The 15,445-nt window shown below is 33.0% G+C and overlaps 13 protein-coding genes across 13 annotated transcripts, besides 24 other annotated features; all 13 read right to left on the bottom strand. All coding sequences in view use genetic code 5, as the record gives it.

Moving 5' to 3' along the window:
• On the bottom strand, positions 1–1,026 carry ND2 (NADH dehydrogenase subunit 2). Its single transcript has one exon. It carries the CDS (start codon positions 1,024–1,026, stop codon positions 1–3), a length of 1,026 nt encoding a protein of 341 aa, YP_008963255.1.
• A 27-nt stretch (positions 1,027–1,053) lies between these two features.
• Positions 1,054–1,121, bottom strand: a tRNA (tRNA-Ser).
• On the bottom strand, positions 1,122–1,475 carry ND3 (NADH dehydrogenase subunit 3). The gene has a single exon. It carries the CDS (start codon positions 1,473–1,475, stop codon positions 1,122–1,124), a length of 354 nt encoding a protein of 117 aa, YP_008963254.1.
• Positions 1,476–1,478: 3 nt separating this feature from the next.
• Positions 1,479–1,546, bottom strand: a tRNA (tRNA-Ile).
• Positions 1,547–1,564: 18 nt separating this feature from the next.
• Positions 1,565–1,634, bottom strand: a tRNA (tRNA-Asn).
• Positions 1,635–1,646: 12 nt separating this feature from the next.
• Positions 1,647–1,715, bottom strand: a tRNA (tRNA-Arg).
• Positions 1,716–1,717: 2 nt separating this feature from the next.
• Positions 1,718–1,785, bottom strand: a tRNA (tRNA-Ala).
• Positions 1,786–1,858: 73 nt separating this feature from the next.
• Positions 1,859–1,924, bottom strand: a tRNA (tRNA-Lys).
• A 36-nt stretch (positions 1,925–1,960) lies between these two features.
• Positions 1,961–2,776, bottom strand: COX3 (cytochrome c oxidase subunit III). Its single transcript has one exon. The coding sequence runs from the start codon at positions 2,774–2,776 to the stop codon at positions 1,961–1,963; it is 816 nt and encodes a 271-aa protein (YP_008963253.1).
• A 58-nt stretch (positions 2,777–2,834) lies between these two features.
• Positions 2,835–2,901, bottom strand: a tRNA (tRNA-Phe).
• A 2-nt stretch (positions 2,902–2,903) lies between these two features.
• On the bottom strand, positions 2,904–4,634 carry ND5 (NADH dehydrogenase subunit 5). Its single transcript has one exon. It carries the CDS (start codon positions 4,632–4,634, stop codon positions 2,904–2,906), a length of 1,731 nt encoding a protein of 576 aa, YP_008963252.1.
• A 1-nt stretch (position 4,635) lies between these two features.
• Positions 4,636–4,701, bottom strand: a tRNA (tRNA-His).
• A 16-nt stretch (positions 4,702–4,717) lies between these two features.
• On the bottom strand, positions 4,718–6,073 carry ND4 (NADH dehydrogenase subunit 4). Its single transcript has one exon. The coding sequence runs from the start codon at positions 6,071–6,073 to the stop codon at positions 4,718–4,720; it is 1,356 nt and encodes a 451-aa protein (YP_008963251.1).
• Positions 6,074–6,084: 11 nt separating this feature from the next.
• On the bottom strand, positions 6,085–6,381 carry ND4L (NADH dehydrogenase subunit 4L). The gene has a single exon. The coding sequence runs from the start codon at positions 6,379–6,381 to the stop codon at positions 6,085–6,087; it is 297 nt and encodes a 98-aa protein (YP_008963250.1).
• Positions 6,382–6,390: 9 nt separating this feature from the next.
• Positions 6,391–6,460, top strand: a tRNA (tRNA-Thr).
• A 2-nt stretch (positions 6,461–6,462) lies between these two features.
• Positions 6,463–6,527, bottom strand: a tRNA (tRNA-Ser).
• Positions 6,528–6,539: 12 nt separating this feature from the next.
• CYTB (cytochrome b) lies at positions 6,540–7,679 on the bottom strand. Its single transcript has one exon. The coding sequence runs from the start codon at positions 7,677–7,679 to the stop codon at positions 6,540–6,542; it is 1,140 nt and encodes a 379-aa protein (YP_008963249.1).
• A 5-nt stretch (positions 7,680–7,684) lies between these two features.
• ND6 (NADH dehydrogenase subunit 6) lies at positions 7,685–8,182 on the bottom strand. The gene has a single exon. The coding sequence runs from the start codon at positions 8,180–8,182 to the stop codon at positions 7,685–7,687; it is 498 nt and encodes a 165-aa protein (YP_008963248.1).
• Positions 8,183–8,252, bottom strand: a tRNA (tRNA-Pro).
• A 1-nt stretch (position 8,253) lies between these two features.
• Positions 8,254–9,195, bottom strand: ND1 (NADH dehydrogenase subunit 1). The gene has a single exon. It carries the CDS (start codon positions 9,193–9,195, stop codon positions 8,254–8,256), a length of 942 nt encoding a protein of 313 aa, YP_008963247.1.
• Positions 9,196–9,264, bottom strand: a tRNA (tRNA-Leu).
• A 2-nt stretch (positions 9,265–9,266) lies between these two features.
• Positions 9,267–9,336, bottom strand: a tRNA (tRNA-Leu).
• A 69-nt stretch (positions 9,337–9,405) lies between these two features.
• Positions 9,406–10,678, bottom strand: an rRNA (l-rRNA).
• A 38-nt stretch (positions 10,679–10,716) lies between these two features.
• Positions 10,717–10,783, bottom strand: a tRNA (tRNA-Val).
• A 1-nt stretch (position 10,784) lies between these two features.
• Positions 10,785–11,659, bottom strand: an rRNA (s-rRNA).
• Positions 11,660–11,745: 86 nt separating this feature from the next.
• Positions 11,746–11,812, top strand: a tRNA (tRNA-Glu).
• Positions 11,812–11,879, top strand: a tRNA (tRNA-Gly).
• A 2-nt stretch (positions 11,880–11,881) lies between these two features.
• Positions 11,882–11,949, top strand: a tRNA (tRNA-Gln).
• Positions 11,947–12,014, top strand: a tRNA (tRNA-Trp).
• Positions 12,015–12,079, top strand: a tRNA (tRNA-Cys).
• Positions 12,080–12,084: 5 nt separating this feature from the next.
• Positions 12,085–12,152, top strand: a tRNA (tRNA-Tyr).
• Position 12,153: 1 nt separating this feature from the next.
• Positions 12,154–12,219, top strand: a tRNA (tRNA-Met).
• Positions 12,220–12,250: 31 nt separating this feature from the next.
• On the bottom strand, positions 12,251–12,946 carry ATP6 (ATP synthase F0 subunit 6). The gene has a single exon. It carries the CDS (start codon positions 12,944–12,946, stop codon positions 12,251–12,253), a length of 696 nt encoding a protein of 231 aa, YP_008963246.1.
• A 4-nt stretch (positions 12,947–12,950) lies between these two features.
• Positions 12,951–13,109, bottom strand: ATP8 (ATP synthase F0 subunit 8). The gene has a single exon. The coding sequence runs from the start codon at positions 13,107–13,109 to the stop codon at positions 12,951–12,953; it is 159 nt and encodes a 52-aa protein (YP_008963245.1).
• Position 13,110: 1 nt separating this feature from the next.
• Positions 13,111–13,179, bottom strand: a tRNA (tRNA-Asp).
• Positions 13,180–13,183: 4 nt separating this feature from the next.
• Positions 13,184–13,870, bottom strand: COX2 (cytochrome c oxidase subunit II). Its single transcript has one exon. It carries the CDS (start codon positions 13,868–13,870, stop codon positions 13,184–13,186), a length of 687 nt encoding a protein of 228 aa, YP_008963244.1.
• A 42-nt stretch (positions 13,871–13,912) lies between these two features.
• On the bottom strand, positions 13,913–15,445 carry COX1 (cytochrome c oxidase subunit I). Its single transcript has one exon. The coding sequence runs from the start codon at positions 15,443–15,445 to the stop codon at positions 13,913–13,915; it is 1,533 nt and encodes a 510-aa protein (YP_008963243.1).

The following is a 15,445-nucleotide window of genomic DNA, read 5'->3' as shown; positions in this document are numbered from 1 at the left end:
TTACAAAAAATTTAATAGACCTCTGATTAAAATTAATCTTCCTCCAAAAACATTTAAAATATTAATGATAATAATTCCTTTATTTCTGATATAATTTATTTTCATTCCGTTTTTTTTCAACCCGGATAAAAATATAGAGAAAAATAAACTTAAGTAGTAAAACAATCTTATAAGAGATCCTAAGATTAGTAAAAAAACAAAAGATAATCAAGGTCTAATTCTAATTCTCATAACAACAAGCCATTTAGAAATAAAGCCTAATAAGGGGGGGAGCCCCCCTAAGGACAATAGCAATAGTATAATTCTTAATTGTAAAGAACTATTTCTCTTTAAATTATTAATATGTTTTATTAGGCCTGAATCCCTATATCAAAGTCTTAAGAATATTGATAGAGAAATTAAAATATAGATACCTAAATACGCCTTCATTACTCACTCTCTATGTATAGCAGCAAAAGCCATTCATCCTAGATGACCGATGGAAGAATATGCCAATAAGGCCCGAATCTGAGTTTGATTTATACCCCCGAGTCCACCAATTAATCTTGATCCTACCCTTACTAGACATAATACTAAACCCATTAAATAAGATTGGTTTAACTCTAGCAAACAAAGTACTAAAAATAAAGGAGCTAACTTTTGTCAGGTAGCTAATAGCAAACAAGAACTTCAAGGCAGTCCAGCCATAACACCAGGCAATCAATAGTGAAAGGGAAAAGACCTAATTTTATACAATCCTATCATAATTACAATAAGACCAAGATCTCCTGATAATCACATTTTTCTAACAACATCTCAAGTAAAAGACATATTAAAAGTTATTAAACTCCCTAAAATTAGAAACCTAGAACCTAAAGCTTGCACAATAAAATATTTTACTGCTGATTCTCTCTCAGAAATTCTCTTTTGATAAACTAATATAGGTAAAAAGCCAATTAGGTTGATTTCAAGGCCTGCCCAAATTCCCAATCAGTGGATAGAAGAAACAGAAAGTAAAGTCCCTAACCCTATTACGGACAAAAATATATATCTAAACGGAAGTCTTGAAAACATAAGAAGAAGGATGAAATCGAATCACCCAAAACAAAGTTAGCAGCCCTGTTTTACTCCAAGTTTTTTCTCTATTGAGCTCAATCTAAAGAACCTTCATTTCACTCATGAAATAATCCTAATACTAAAATAATAAGAAAAGTAAACAATCCAAAAACTAGGCTTAAAGAAAATCTTCTAGACATCCTAGCTAAAATTGGAAAAAGTAAAACAATCTCTACATCAAAAATTAAAAAGATAATAGCAAGAAGAAAAAACCGCATTGAGAATGGTAAACGAGCTGACTTAATGGGGTCAAATCCACACTCAAAGGGCGACCTTTTTTCACGATCTCTAATAGCCCGCTTTGCTAATACTCAACCTAGTCCCATTACTACGCAGGATAAAATCAATGCAATTACTCTGCTCAATAGTGTTCTTAACATATTTAGTACTAGAGATTTCTATATCCCATATTAACCAACATCAATGATTTCCGTTCATCCGGCGTAGTACTGTGAAATATAATATCCTTCTAAATGGGTAAAAATACTTTTACAATCTTCTAATTAACAGTTAGATACCTCTAGTTTGGCTTCCATTTATTACTTAACTTAAACATAAAGGAAGACTCACACTCCCAAATTACGGGCCGAAACCGTATGCAACTTTTTCGCTTTTTATGTTATGACCTGAAAGTTGTAAAACTTATTGTTTGAATGCAAGTCAAATCTTTTATAATTAAAGTACCAAGTCTTTTCAAATTTATTACTTTAAATTACACATACATATATATATATATATATATATATATATATATATATATATATTCTTAGAGGCGACATCGCCGTTTTTAGATTAAAAATCTAACACTTATTACCCCAGTCATTTAAGAAACTTTAATCCTCATCCGAAAAACAAATATTAATTTTTAACATCCTCATCAATAAATTGAAAGATATAAAAATAATCAAACAACATCAACAAAATGTCAATATCAAGCAGCAGCTTCGAACCCAAAATGATGTCCCGTAGAAAAGTGTTGCAATCAGACCCGAACCAAGCAAACAAGTAAAAATGTGCTACCAATAAGGACGTGTAAGCCATGGAAGCCTGTGGCCACAAAAAATCTTGAACCATAAGCACCATCTGCGATAGTAAAAGAAGCTTCATTTATAAGCACCACTGCGATAGTAAAAGAAGCTTCATAATATTCTCCTGCCTGTAAAAAAGTGAAATAAATCCCTAAGATTACTGTAGCAATTAGTCCTTGAAGACCCCCAGGGTTATCACCCTCTATTAATCTGTGGTGAGCTCAAGTAACAGTAACACCAGAAGCTAAAAGTACACCAGTGTTCAGCAATGGAACTTCAAATGGATTAAGAGGAGTAATACCGGAAGGAGGCCAACATGAGCCTAGTTCAATCCTAGGAGCCAGGCTTCTATGAAAATAAGCTCAAAAAAAGGCAAAGAAGAAACAAACTTCTGAAACAATAAATAAGATTATTCCTCAGCGAAGTCCTTTTGATACCTTAATTGTATGAAATCCTTGAAAAGTCGCTTCTCGAATAACATCTCGCCACCATTGAACTATAGTCACCCCAATTAAAAAAAGACCTAAAACTATAGTAATATAACCGTAGCCATGAAACCAACCAGCTAAGCCAGAAGTTAGAAAAAGAGCACCCATAGATCCTGTAAGAGGCCACGGACTAAACTCGACTAAATGAAATGGGTTTCGTGCCATAAATAACCAGACATACGATTACGAGAAAGCCAGCGCTCACTTGGTTAGAGCGCTGGCTTGCTTTGAGACAATATTTGTCACCTTAGCATCTTCAGTGCTATGCTCTAGAGATAAGCTATCAATGCTTTTAATTAAAAAAGCTGAATCCGAAGAAAAGGCATAGCAATAATCTAAGTCTTGTTATTCTTATAATAAGAAAATTGAATGATTTAATTTGTATTTTTTGATTTATTATTGATAAGTTCCTAGAGATGCTTATACTACCTTGTCCTCCTAAGATTTCAAGTCAGCCTATATCAATGGATTTTATAATGTTGGTTCCTAGTAGCATAGAAAATTTAGTTAGAGGTTGTGCTGATAAGGGGGCCAGGAACCATATTGTGGAAAAGAAGAATTTTATTTTGCTAATATCAGAGTCCTGATATGATGTATCTCAAGCAATAAAGGCAAGAAAGAATCCCACTGTAATAACAGCAATAGTTAGAAGTTTCAAGTGGAATGGTAGGAAAAAGGGAATGGGGGAAAAGGGGAGGAAAATATTTTGTAAGAATTGTCCACCAAAAATAGCTGCTCTAGCAAGAATTGTAATAGCTCAGTTTACATAGGGATCTAATTCTTGTTTTACATGAAAGGCTCTTCCTTTAACTTCTCTTCATAAAGAGCAAAAGGATAATCGAAATGAATAAGCTGCAGTCATGCCTGTGGCTAAAAAGATAAGAAGAATTATAATAAGGTTGGTTGGGTTTACTAAAGAAAGCTCGAGAATTAGGTCTTTAGAATAGAACCCTCTTAAGAAGGGGGCTCCACATAAAGAAAGGTTTGCAATATTTAAACAGGCTACAGTTAATGGTGCTTGAGAAAAGAGCAGACCTATGTGTCGAATGTCTTGAGTATTTGAGCTATTGTGAATGATTATTCCAGCGCATAGAAATAAAAGGGCTTTAAAGAGAGCATGAGTATATAAATGGAAAAGAGCTAAATATGGTATTCCTATTGCTAATCTTATTATTATAACTCCTAATTGTCTTAAAGTAGATAAAGCAATAATTTTTTTCAGGTCATTTTCATAATTGGCTCCAATACCTGCTATAAGAAGGGTTAAAACGGAAATAAACAATAAAGCAACCTGAAATCCATTGACTAAACTAAGAAAAGGAAAGAAGCGGATAATTAAAAAAACCCCAGCAGTAACTAGGGTGGAAGAGTGAACGAGGGCAGAAACTGGAGTAGGGGCTGCCATAGCAGCCGGAAGTCACCTAGAAAATGGGATTTGGGCCCTTTTAGTTATGGCAGCTAGAGTGATGCATAAGCAAACTCATGTGGTAAGATAAAAGTCTGACATTAAAATAATAAATCAATGGCCTTGAAGCACTAGGAGTCCAATAGAAATAAGAATTATAACATCGCCAATACGGTTAGCCAAGACTGTAATTATTCCAGCGCCTAAGGATTTTATGTTTTGATAGTAGATAACTAAGGCGAAAGAAACAATACCCAAACCATCTCAACCTAATAACAATGCGGGTAAGCTGGGAATAAAGACAAGAAGATTTATAGAGAGAACGAATAATATAACAATTCATGTGAATCGTTTTAAAAAAGGATCATGAGACATGTAGCTCGAAGAAAAAAGTATTACACAACCTGAGATCAGACAGACTACATTTCTAAAGCTGAGACTTACGGGATCTAAAATGAGTATAAAAGTTATTATGCAAGATCTAATTTGAACAATTGTTCATTCTAAGATAATATTTTGCTCATTTAGTAGAAATATTATGGTAAATGGAAATAATAAGATTCTGTACAAAATTAGAAATAAAGATCTAATGGACGAAGATTTTAATTTTATATACATAGGTCAAGTAAAATATAGTTTTATCTTCAAATCCACAGGCTGATATTTTTACTTAAACTAACTTGACTTCTATATTAGTGCTTTTAAATTCAAAACGAAAGTATTTCTCTTTTTAAAATTAAAAGGTTTCCGGGAATTCAGTGAAGAAAAAATAGTGTAAATCCAGTAGGTTTAAATTGAGCAAATGGCTTGATAAACTTAGGGCTTCCTCCGTGTTGGATAGAAGTATAAAGGTATATACTATATAGGGCAGCCAAAAACCTTATTAGTCCTAAGGGAATTAGGTAATATTTGGAACTAAAAATAGTAGAGGGAAAAATAAAGATTTCGCCAAGTAAGTTGATTCTTGGAGGGGCTGCCATATTTATGACACAGAAAAGGAACCATCATATAGCTAGAGCTGGAAGGAGCATTAATATTCCCTTGTTCAAAAATAAGCTACGGGTGTGGGACTTTTCATAAGTATAATTTGCTAAAGCAAAGAGTGCTGAGGAACAAAATCCATGAGAAAGTATAAGAATAAGAGCTCCTCTTCATCCTCAAGATGTGTTTGAGAAAACTCCGGCTAATATTAAAGATATGTGTCCAATAGAAGAATAAGCAATTAAAGATTTTAGGTCAATTTGGCGGAAGCAAATGATCCTTGTTAAAACACCTCCTCATAGGGCTAAGGAAAAAACAATGATTAATATAGGTGATGAAATAAAGTTGAAAAACTGGTAAGTACGAAGGATACCATAGCCACCTAATTTTAACAGAATCGCAGCAAGGACCATAGATCCTGCTACAGGAGCTTCAACATGCGCTTTAGGAAGTCATAAATGTACTGTAAATATAGGCAGCTTGACCAGAAATGCAGTGAATACAAGTAAGGATAGAAATCTCCAAGCCCAAGGACTGCTCGTATTGTAGACATATAAGCGTAGGCTATTTATTATCAATATTTCCCTAGAATTAAAACTTTGGGTAGCTCATAAAATACTAAAAAGTAGAGGTAGAGAAGCTGTAACGGTATAGATTATTATATACATACCTGCCTGAAGCCGTTCTGGTTGATATCCCCACCCTAAAATCAACAATAAAGTCGGAACTAAAGAGGCCTCAAATAAGAAATAAAATAAAAGGCTTCTTGAAGAAGCGAATGTGGTAATCAAAATTAAATTTAAAGTTAAAAGGGTAGCAGAAAATATAGGATGGTTATTATTGTTAATTTTAATTCTATTTTGACTAGCTAGCATTATCATTAGGGAAATTCATAATGTTAATGAAATAAGAATTAGAGATATAGAATCATAGGCAATTAGTGAGTTTCTGGCCTCATAAGTATAAGTGGGGGATATTAGGTGAAATAAAGAAATCAAGCTTGCAATAGCTAAACATCATATTTTAATGTATCAAGATAATTTTCTAACTGGAATAAAAAGTAATCTGAAATTCATGGTAAGTAGACCTAACACTTATGTATAGAAAATCTTGATACGTAATCATTACCTTCTGCTCGAATAATAGAAACAAGAATAGCTAGGCCGAGACTGGCTTCGCAGGCTCCTAAAGTAATTAAAATTAACGAAGTTTGACCGCTAAAAGTAATATTTCTAGTTAGAGAAAATGTCAGGATAAATAGGTTTATAGTAATTGCTTCTAAGCTTAGTAAAATTCTTAGAAGGTGTTTGTATTGTAAGGAAAGAGCTACAATTGCTATAAATACACCAAATATGCTAAGTAAACTTAAGTAAAATGTTCTCATTTCATATTAGCAACAATAGCTTAACATATAGAGCATTGGTCTTGTAAGTCAAAGGTGAATAGAAATATTTCTTGTTGCTTTAAGTTGTTGAGTGAATTGAACACTCTGAATTTGTTTTCAAGACAAATAGTCCCCAGGAAACAACTATTAGTATTGTCTTAATAGTCTAAAATATTGTCTCATGCTTTTTGAGCAAGAGGATTAACAATAAAATAAATAAAGTAAAGGGCAGTAAAGATTTGTCCGATTTGTTCGTAAGGAGCTTCTACAGGACAACTACCAATTCAAGTTAAAATTAAAAAAATTCCAATAAATGTCCAAAATAAAATTTGACTGAGGGGATAAAAAGCCGTAGATCGGAATTTAGCAAAATGAGTAAAAGGAAGAATAAACAGAACTAAAATAGAGCCAACTAAACCAATTACCCCTCCTAATTTATTAGGAATAGAACGTAAAATAGCATATGCGAAAAGAAAATATCACTCAGGTTGAATATGAACTGGTGTTACTAAGGGATTAGCGGGAATAAAATTTTCAGGATCTGTGAGTAGCTGAGGAGAGAAAAGAGCTAATATTGAAAGAAGAAATAAGACTGTAAGAAATCCTACTAAATCCTTAAAAGTATAGTATGAATGAAATGGAATTTTTTCCCCATCTCTGTTAAGACCTAAAGGGTTATTTGAACCAGTTTCATGGAGAAACAATAAATGAAGTATAGCTAAGCCAGCAATAGCAAATGGAAGCAGAAAATGGAGAGCAAAGAATCGAGTGAGTGTTGCATTATCAACTGCAAAACCACCTCAAACCCATTCCACCAATATTTTTCCAATATAAGGAATTGCAGAAAGAAGGTTAGTAATTACGGTTGCCCCTCAAAAAGACATTTGACCCCAAGGTAATACATAACCTAGAAAAGCTGTTCCTATTGTTAAAAGAAGGAGGATAACTCCGACATTTCAGGTGTGGAGATATAAATAAGATCCATAATACATTCCTCGTCCAACATGTAGGTAAATGCAAATGAAAAATCAGGAAGCTCCGTTAGCATGAAGGGCACGAAGAAGCCACCCATAGCTTACGTCTCGCCTAATATGAATTACCGAGCTAAAGGCTAAGTCAACATGGGCTGTATAATGTATAGCTAAAAATAACCCAGTTACAATTTGAATTACTAAGCATAAGCCTAATAGAGATCCAAAGTTTCATCAGATAGAAAGGTTTGATGGTGCTGGTAAATCCACAAACGCAGCATTTATTAATTTTAAAACAGGATGAATTTTTCGAATAGGTCTTCGCATAGGTTTTAATTAAATGGGCGGAGAGAAGCATGTTGATAATAACAGATTTTTACAACAACAATTAGGTTAATAAGGAGAATAACTGCTAACCCGATTAAAATGGAGATTATATGCGGAGAAACTATTTCAATACCGTGTATTTTTAAAAATTTAAGTTCATTAAAAAAATTTAAATAAGTAATTGATGATAAGTCTACTAGAGGGTATACATAGAAAAAGACGGTTAAAGGAAGTAACAAGACCGAAAAAAAAATTAATGGAGAACTCCTTCCAAAAAGCACATTAGGGGATAAAGCTGCTACATAAGCAAACATTACTAGCAAACCTCCTACATAAATAAGAAACAGGATATAACCGTATCATGAAGAGAGGGTAATGGCACTGATTAAGCACATCAAAAGTGTGGATAGAATAATTACTAACCCTAGACTTAGAGGTTGAATTATTAAAGGTAGTATTAAGAGAGTAGAAAGTGTTAGACTAAAAACAATTAGGGTGCTCATTTCGAAATGTAGGATTGTAACCTAATCGTTAACTTCCAATGCTAATATTTTATTTAAACTACAATTTCGAATTAATAGTAGAAAATATAAGACATAACTCTAATTAAAAGTAGGAAACAAAGAGAAGCTGGTAAAAATCCCTTTCAAGTTAACCCTATAAGTAAGTCATAGCGGAAGCGAGGGTACCTACCTCGAACTCAGATAAATAGGAAAGCAAAAAATAGTACTTTTATCATAAATCCTAAGTCACTTTCAAAAAGGATAAAAGATCTTCCTCCAAGAAAGAGTAGAGAAGTAAAAAGACTTATTACCAAAATATTTGCATATTCAGCTAAAAAAATAAGAGCAAACCCAGCAGCCCCATATTCAATATTAAATCCGGAAACTAGTTCAGACTCCCCCTCAGCAAAGTCAAAAGGAGCTCGATTGGTTTCTGCTACACAAGTTACAAATCAAATAAAAGAAACAGGAATTATAAGAAAAGTAAATCATATGAGTGATTGTGATTCTTTGATTTCAATAAAATTAAAACTACCAACTAAAAAGAGAGGAAATAAAAGAATAAGAGCTATTCTTACTTCATAAGAAATAGTTTGAGCAATGGCTCGTAGTCTTCCGAGTAACGCATATTTCGAGTTCGAAGCCCAGCCTGCTAATAGTGTTCCATATACATTTATACCAGAGACACATAGAAAAAAAAGAATTCCTCATTTAAAATATCTACAAGAGTATAATCTGGGATATAATTGTCAAAGTAATAGAGCTAAGATAAACCTAAAAACAGGGGCTACAAAATATGGAGAATAATTTGCTATTGTTGGCTTAGCAATCTCTTTAGTTAAAAGCTTTGCAGCATCAGCGATTGGTTGAGGTAAACCTATTAAGCCAACTTTGTTTGGTCCTTTGCGTAGCTGTATATACCTGAGTCCTTTACGTTCTAGAAGCGTAAAAAAAGCGACCGCCAATAAAATACAAATATAGGAAAATAGAGAAGAAACAATGGATAGATACATTATAAAGGAAAGAAATTTCATCTTTATATTTAGGGCTTAAACCTAATGCACTTTATCTGCCACCTTTATTATATCAAATAAAGGATTTTCACCTATATCTATTGATCCTAAATCAATCACATTAATTTTTGCTAATTTGATCTTAATTTTAGCTATTATTTGTTACTTAAGTTTTCATTATATTTTTTCAAATTTTAGCAAGCTTTTACAATAGACTGGTCCTTTCGTACTAAGTCTATTTAAATAATTGAGGATAGAAACTGACCTGGCTCACGCCGGTCTGAACTCAGATCACGTAGAATTTTAATGGTCGAACAGACCAACCCTTAAAGACTGCTACATCTTCAGGATATTCTGGTCCAACATCGAGGTCACAAACCTTTTTTTCGATATGGGCTCTTAAAAAAGATTATGCTGTTATCCCTACGGTAACTATTTCCTTTAATCAAAATTTCTGGATCAATACTCGTGCGTTTATCTAATACCTTAAAGGAAGCTTTTTTTGTTCCTCAGTCGCCCCAACTAAAATGTCTAGTGGATTGTTTTTTATAAATAATTTCTTAATCCGTTAGTTTTTTTAAAGCTCGATAGGGTCTTCTTGTCCTTCAATTTTATGTAAGCTTCTTCACTTACAAATAAAATTCTAGCAAATTATAAAGAGACAGCTATATTCTTGTCAAACCATTCATACCAGCCTTCAATTATAAGGCAAATGATTATGCTACCTTTGCACGGTCAGAGTACCGCGGCCGTTAAAAACTTTCACTGGGCAGGCCCGACTCCTTATTTAAGTTTTCACAAGGAGCCATGTTTTTGATAAACAGGCAGAATATGGGTTTGCCGAGTTCCTTTCTATAATTTAAAAGTAAAGTAAGTCTTTAATGTTTATTTTTACAATTTAATTAAGAATCATAACTTATTTAATACTCATTTTAACATAGATATAACTCATTTCAAATTTTTGGGTTTTCTTTACTTATAAAAGGAAGTATATCAATTATATTTGTAAATATTTTATGGTATTATAACAAAATCTAAATTATAGCTATTTTCAAGCTTAAATTCAATAGTAAAATTTTCTATACATTTAAATATATTTCTGAGCTTATCCTCAGAAATCTACCTAGATCACATAATACTTAGTGATTAGTTTCACCAACTAAATTTTTGATCCACAGCACTTTTATGCCCTTAGTAAAGAACTAGCTATCATCTGGCGCGAATAAAATTTCATTTCTATCTTTGATTTTGAGAAAATTTTTGCTACAATTAGTCTCTTATTACTAACATAATAAACAAAGATCGCTCGTCAGATTTCGAGAAATTATATACTTAATATGAATCTAGTTAAACCATGATACAAAAGGTACGAATTTTAATTTCTTCTTTGTTGTAGTTTAATTTTTCCTCTACAGTACTTTTTCGAAATAAATAATAATTTTTAATCACCTTTACTAAATCTAATAATGTTTTGGTAACTAATATTAAAATGATGTTTATTTTGCTTTATAAAAATTTCTGTAAAAACAACTCAGTAATTAAGTAGCTCTTCAGTGTAAGTGAAATGTATTAAATATACTATGTTTTTCATCTAGGAACAATTTCCATTACCCCTGCTATGTTACGACTTATCTCATTTTTCAACGAGAGTGACGGGCGATGTGTGCACGTTTCAGAGCCTTATTCAAACCGTTTATGTATTTTATTTTACTTTCAAGTCCTCCTTCAAGTACATTATTCAATGCATTTTCCGTTTTTATGAATTTATAATTGTAACCCATCCTCCCCCTGTTGTGAGCTGCACCTTGATTTGACGTCTTAATTTATAGTTCATTTTAATCGCTAACTTCTTATTTTTTTGAAAGTTACCTGACGACAACGGTATACAAACTGAGTGCAAAACAGGGTTAGGTCTATCGTGGATTGTCGATTACGAGACAGGTTCCCCTGAGAGGTCTAAAACACCGCCAAGCCCTTTGAGTTTTAAATTTTATTAAGTTCGTAGTACTCCGGTAAATTTTTTTGATTTTATAGCCAAGAATAATGGGGTATCTAATCCCAGTTTCCCTCGAGGCTTTCACGGATTCAACTTTATAGGTCATGTATAGTTTATGTATTTATATTCAAATTCTACCTTTATATAAATGATTAATAGACTAATAGAATTAAAGTCTAACCGTCTTTTTACCAAACAACATAACTCGATTTCTTGGTATAACCGCGGATGCTGGCACCAAATTGACCAAATCTTATGAACTAAGTTAAGACAAACTTTCGTTTTTTTCTTAACCTTCAGCACTGGTGTTAGCGGGACTTTTCAAGGCATCATGAGAGTTAATAATACCCAAAAAATATTGTTCCACAACTTTTTGTTATAAATATACTATTTTTTACCTCGCCTCTTCCTATAAAAACCATGTGTATCTCTAAGTTCCTGCTATACTATTAAGTCAGAGCCAAGCTTGCCATCTTGTTATCGTAATAAATGTTTGCTTACCTAAAAATCTTTTTAATTTCTGTAAGCGTTTCAAAAACAAATAGAATCTAAAAGTTTCTGTGGTGTATAACAGCACACTAAATTTTCATTTTAGAAGAATAAAACAATTTATCAGAAATATCTTTTGAGTATGAATAAAGTATACTTGCCTTCCAAGTAAGAGGATTAAATAAATTTAAAAAAGATAGGTTACAAAGCGGTGTTAGGGCACAAAGAATTTTGATTTCTTAGGAGAGGTTCAAAATCCTCCTGGTAAGGTTTTAAGTTAACTATAAACTGTAAGCCTTCAAAGCTTAAAATAAAGAAAGATCTTTAAACCTTGCCCATCATAGTTTATTTTAAAACATCGACCTGCAAAATCGAAGAAGGAGATATCTCTTGATGTGTAGTTCTTGTTGGTGGCTGAGTAAATAAGCGATAGACTGTAGATCTATTAACGGAGTTAATTCTTCCTGACAAACTGTAAAATAAGCTAAGCGTAAGCTGTTGGGTTCATACCCCAAAAATGAGTGTAGACTCTTTTACAACTTAATTTTTTAATAAAGTATATACTATCTGTTAATGAGGGTGTTCATCTGAATATAAGGTAATTAATAAACAAAAAATATAAGCTTGAATTAGCCTAATTCCAAATTCAAAAATTGTATATAGAACTTGGATTATTAATAATAATGCTATTGAAAATACAGAAGATAAGAATAAGCTCGCTGTTAAGTAATTCCCAATCAATGTTAAAACAATATGTCCCGCTCTTATGTTAGCAGTAAGTCGGACAGATAAAGTGATTGGACGAACCATAATCCTCACTGTTTCAATAATTACTAAAAATGGATTTAGGGGAGCTGGTGCTCCTATGGGGAGTAGGCCTGCAATCACTGAACTAGGGTTAAAAAAAATAGCAGAAATAATTAAGGATAGTCATAATGGTAATCCTAGTGAAAGAGATACTGCTAGATGACTTGTGGGTCTAAAAACATAAGGAATTAGGCCTCTTAGATTTATCACAACTAAAAATAAAAACAGTCCTGTAACAATATTAATAAACCCTCCTATCTTTACACCGAAGGATCGAAATACTTGAGAAGAACCAGTCTCTTTAAAAGTTACTATAATTCTTGTTCATCGAGGGGAGGAAACTCAATAAGAAGACCTAAAAATAGTAATTGTTAATAATGAAAAGACTCACATCAACATATATAAGGACATAAATACTTGGTTGTTATCGTCAAATGAAGAAAAAATATCTACAAGCATTCTTTTATCAATTTCATTTATTTTCCTCTGAACGACTATGCTTAGAGGTCTCTCTTTGGAAGAAGACTTTTTTAGTTCATCAGATTAAAATAGATAAGGTTAAAACTGCTGTTCAAAATAGGGTAAATAATAGAATTCAATTTAGGGGAGACAATTGAGGCATATAAAAAGTACTAAGTTTAATTTAGTAACGTAAGGCTGACAACCTTATATTATGTTTTAACTAACTCTTTGATATTAGTCAGATACATTTACAACTCATTCCATAAAGTTTTTTAAAGGAACCGCTTCTACCACAATAGGTATAAAAGAGTGATTAGCCCCGCAAATCTCTGAACATTGTCCATAAAACACCCCAGGATATTTAATAAAAAACCCCAATTGATTTAGGCGGCCTGGGATAGCATCCACCTTTACACCTAAAGAAGGAACTGTTCATGAATGAATTACGTCTGCAGATGTTACCAGAACACGAATATCAGTTTGAGTTGGTAGAACAACTCGATGATCTACTTCTAGTAAACGAAAGTCTCCGGGCTCTAATTCATCAGTGGGAATCATATATGAATCAAACTCGATGTTTGAAAAATCTGAATACTCATAACTTCAGTATCATTGATGACCAATAGTTTTAATAGTTAAACTACAATTTCCAACTTCATCAAGCAAATATAACAAACGCAATGAAGGCAAAGCCAAAAAAACTAAAATCACTGCTGGAACAATAGTTCAGATGGTTTCAATCTCTTGTCCTTCAACTAAAGATCGACAAGAGTATTTATTCAATATAAGAGATAGGGCAGCATAACCAACTAGACTAATAATCATAACTAAAACTATTATTCCATGATCATGAAAAAAAATTAACTCTTCTATTAAAGGAGAAGCTGCGTCTTGAAATCCTAATTGTCCTCATAGGCTCATTTTATGTGTTTAATTAGCTTTCAGATTTTACATATTATTAAATTAAGCAACTAACGCTCCTGTTTCAGGGGCATTATGAAAATCGGCCGGTAAAATATTATCTCATTCTAGAGCAGTTCTTAAATGTGTTCTTCAAATTACGCTTCGTTGAGAAACTAGGGCTTCTCATACAATCACTATAAAGTATAAAACTGCTACGAAAGAAATTATAGATCCGATCGAAGAAATAACATTCCATTTCGTGTAACAATCAGGATAATCTGAATATCGCCGAGGCATCCCACTTAAACCTAAGAAATGTTGTGGAAAGAATGTCACATTAACACCAATAAATATAATATAGAAATGGGCTTTTGTTCAGCGACTATGAAGTGTAACTCCAGTTAGGAGTGGGAATCAATAGTTAAAAGCTCCGAATAGAGCAAAAACGGCCCCCATGGAAAGAACATAATGAAAGTGCGCTACGACATAATATGTATCATGTAATATAATATCTAAAGAAGAGTTTGATAATATAATTCCAGTTAATCCTCCAAGAGTGAACAGAAAAATGAACCCCAAAGCCCACAGTATAGGAGTTTCATATTTAATTTTAGCCCCGTGAATTGTAGCTAATCAACTAAAAACCTTAATACCCGTAGGTACGGCAATAATTATAGTGGCTGCTGTGAAATATGCTCGCGTATCTACATCCATTCCCACCGTGAATATATGATGAGCCCAAACAATAAAACCCAAGACACCAATAGCTAACATTGCATAGATCATTCCAAGAGTACCAAAAGTTTCTTTCTTTCTTGAATAGTGACTAACAATATGTGAAATTATCCCAAAACCAGGTAGAATTAAAATATAAACTTCAGGATGACCAAAGAATCAAAATAAATGCTGATATAAGATAGGATCTCCACCCCCGGCAGGATCAAAAAATGCAGTATTAAAATTTCGGTCAGTTAAGAGTATCGTAATAGCTCCAGCTAATACTGGAAGTGAAAGCAACAATAGAATTGCTGTAATTTTAACCGATCATACAAATAAAGGAAGACGCTCAAATTGCATACCCTGTCATCGCATATTGATAATTGTTGTAATAAAATTTACTGCACCTAAAATAGATGAAACACCAGCAAGATGTAAAGAAAAAATAGCAAGGTCTACAGAACCACCAGCATGGGCTAAATTTCCAGCTAAGGGAGGGTAAACAGTTCATCCGGTTCCAACACCGCTTTCTACCGCGGCCGAAGATAATAAAAGAAGCAAAGCAGGCGGTAATAATCAAAAACTTATATTGTTAAGACGAGGGAAAGCTATGTCTGGAGCTCCCAATATTAGCGGAACCAATCAATTTCCAAATCCACCAATCATCATTGGTATTACTAGGAAAAAAATTATAACGAAGGCATGGGCTGTTACAATAACATTATATAATTGGTCATCACCAAGTAATGCTCCTGGTTGGCCAAGTTCTGCTCGGATTAGCAATCTAAGAGCAGTACCAACTAATCCGGACCATATCCCAAACAAAATATACAATGTTCCAATATCCTTATGATTTGTAGAAAATAATCAACGCAT

Source organism: Babylonia areolata, mitochondrion, assembly GCF_041734735.1.
Source record: "Babylonia areolata mitochondrion, complete genome".
NCBI lineage: Eukaryota > Metazoa > Mollusca > Gastropoda > Neogastropoda > Buccinidae > Babylonia > Babylonia areolata.
Note: the sequence above shows the minus strand (reverse complement) of the source record. Positions and strands in the feature narration are given on the sequence as shown.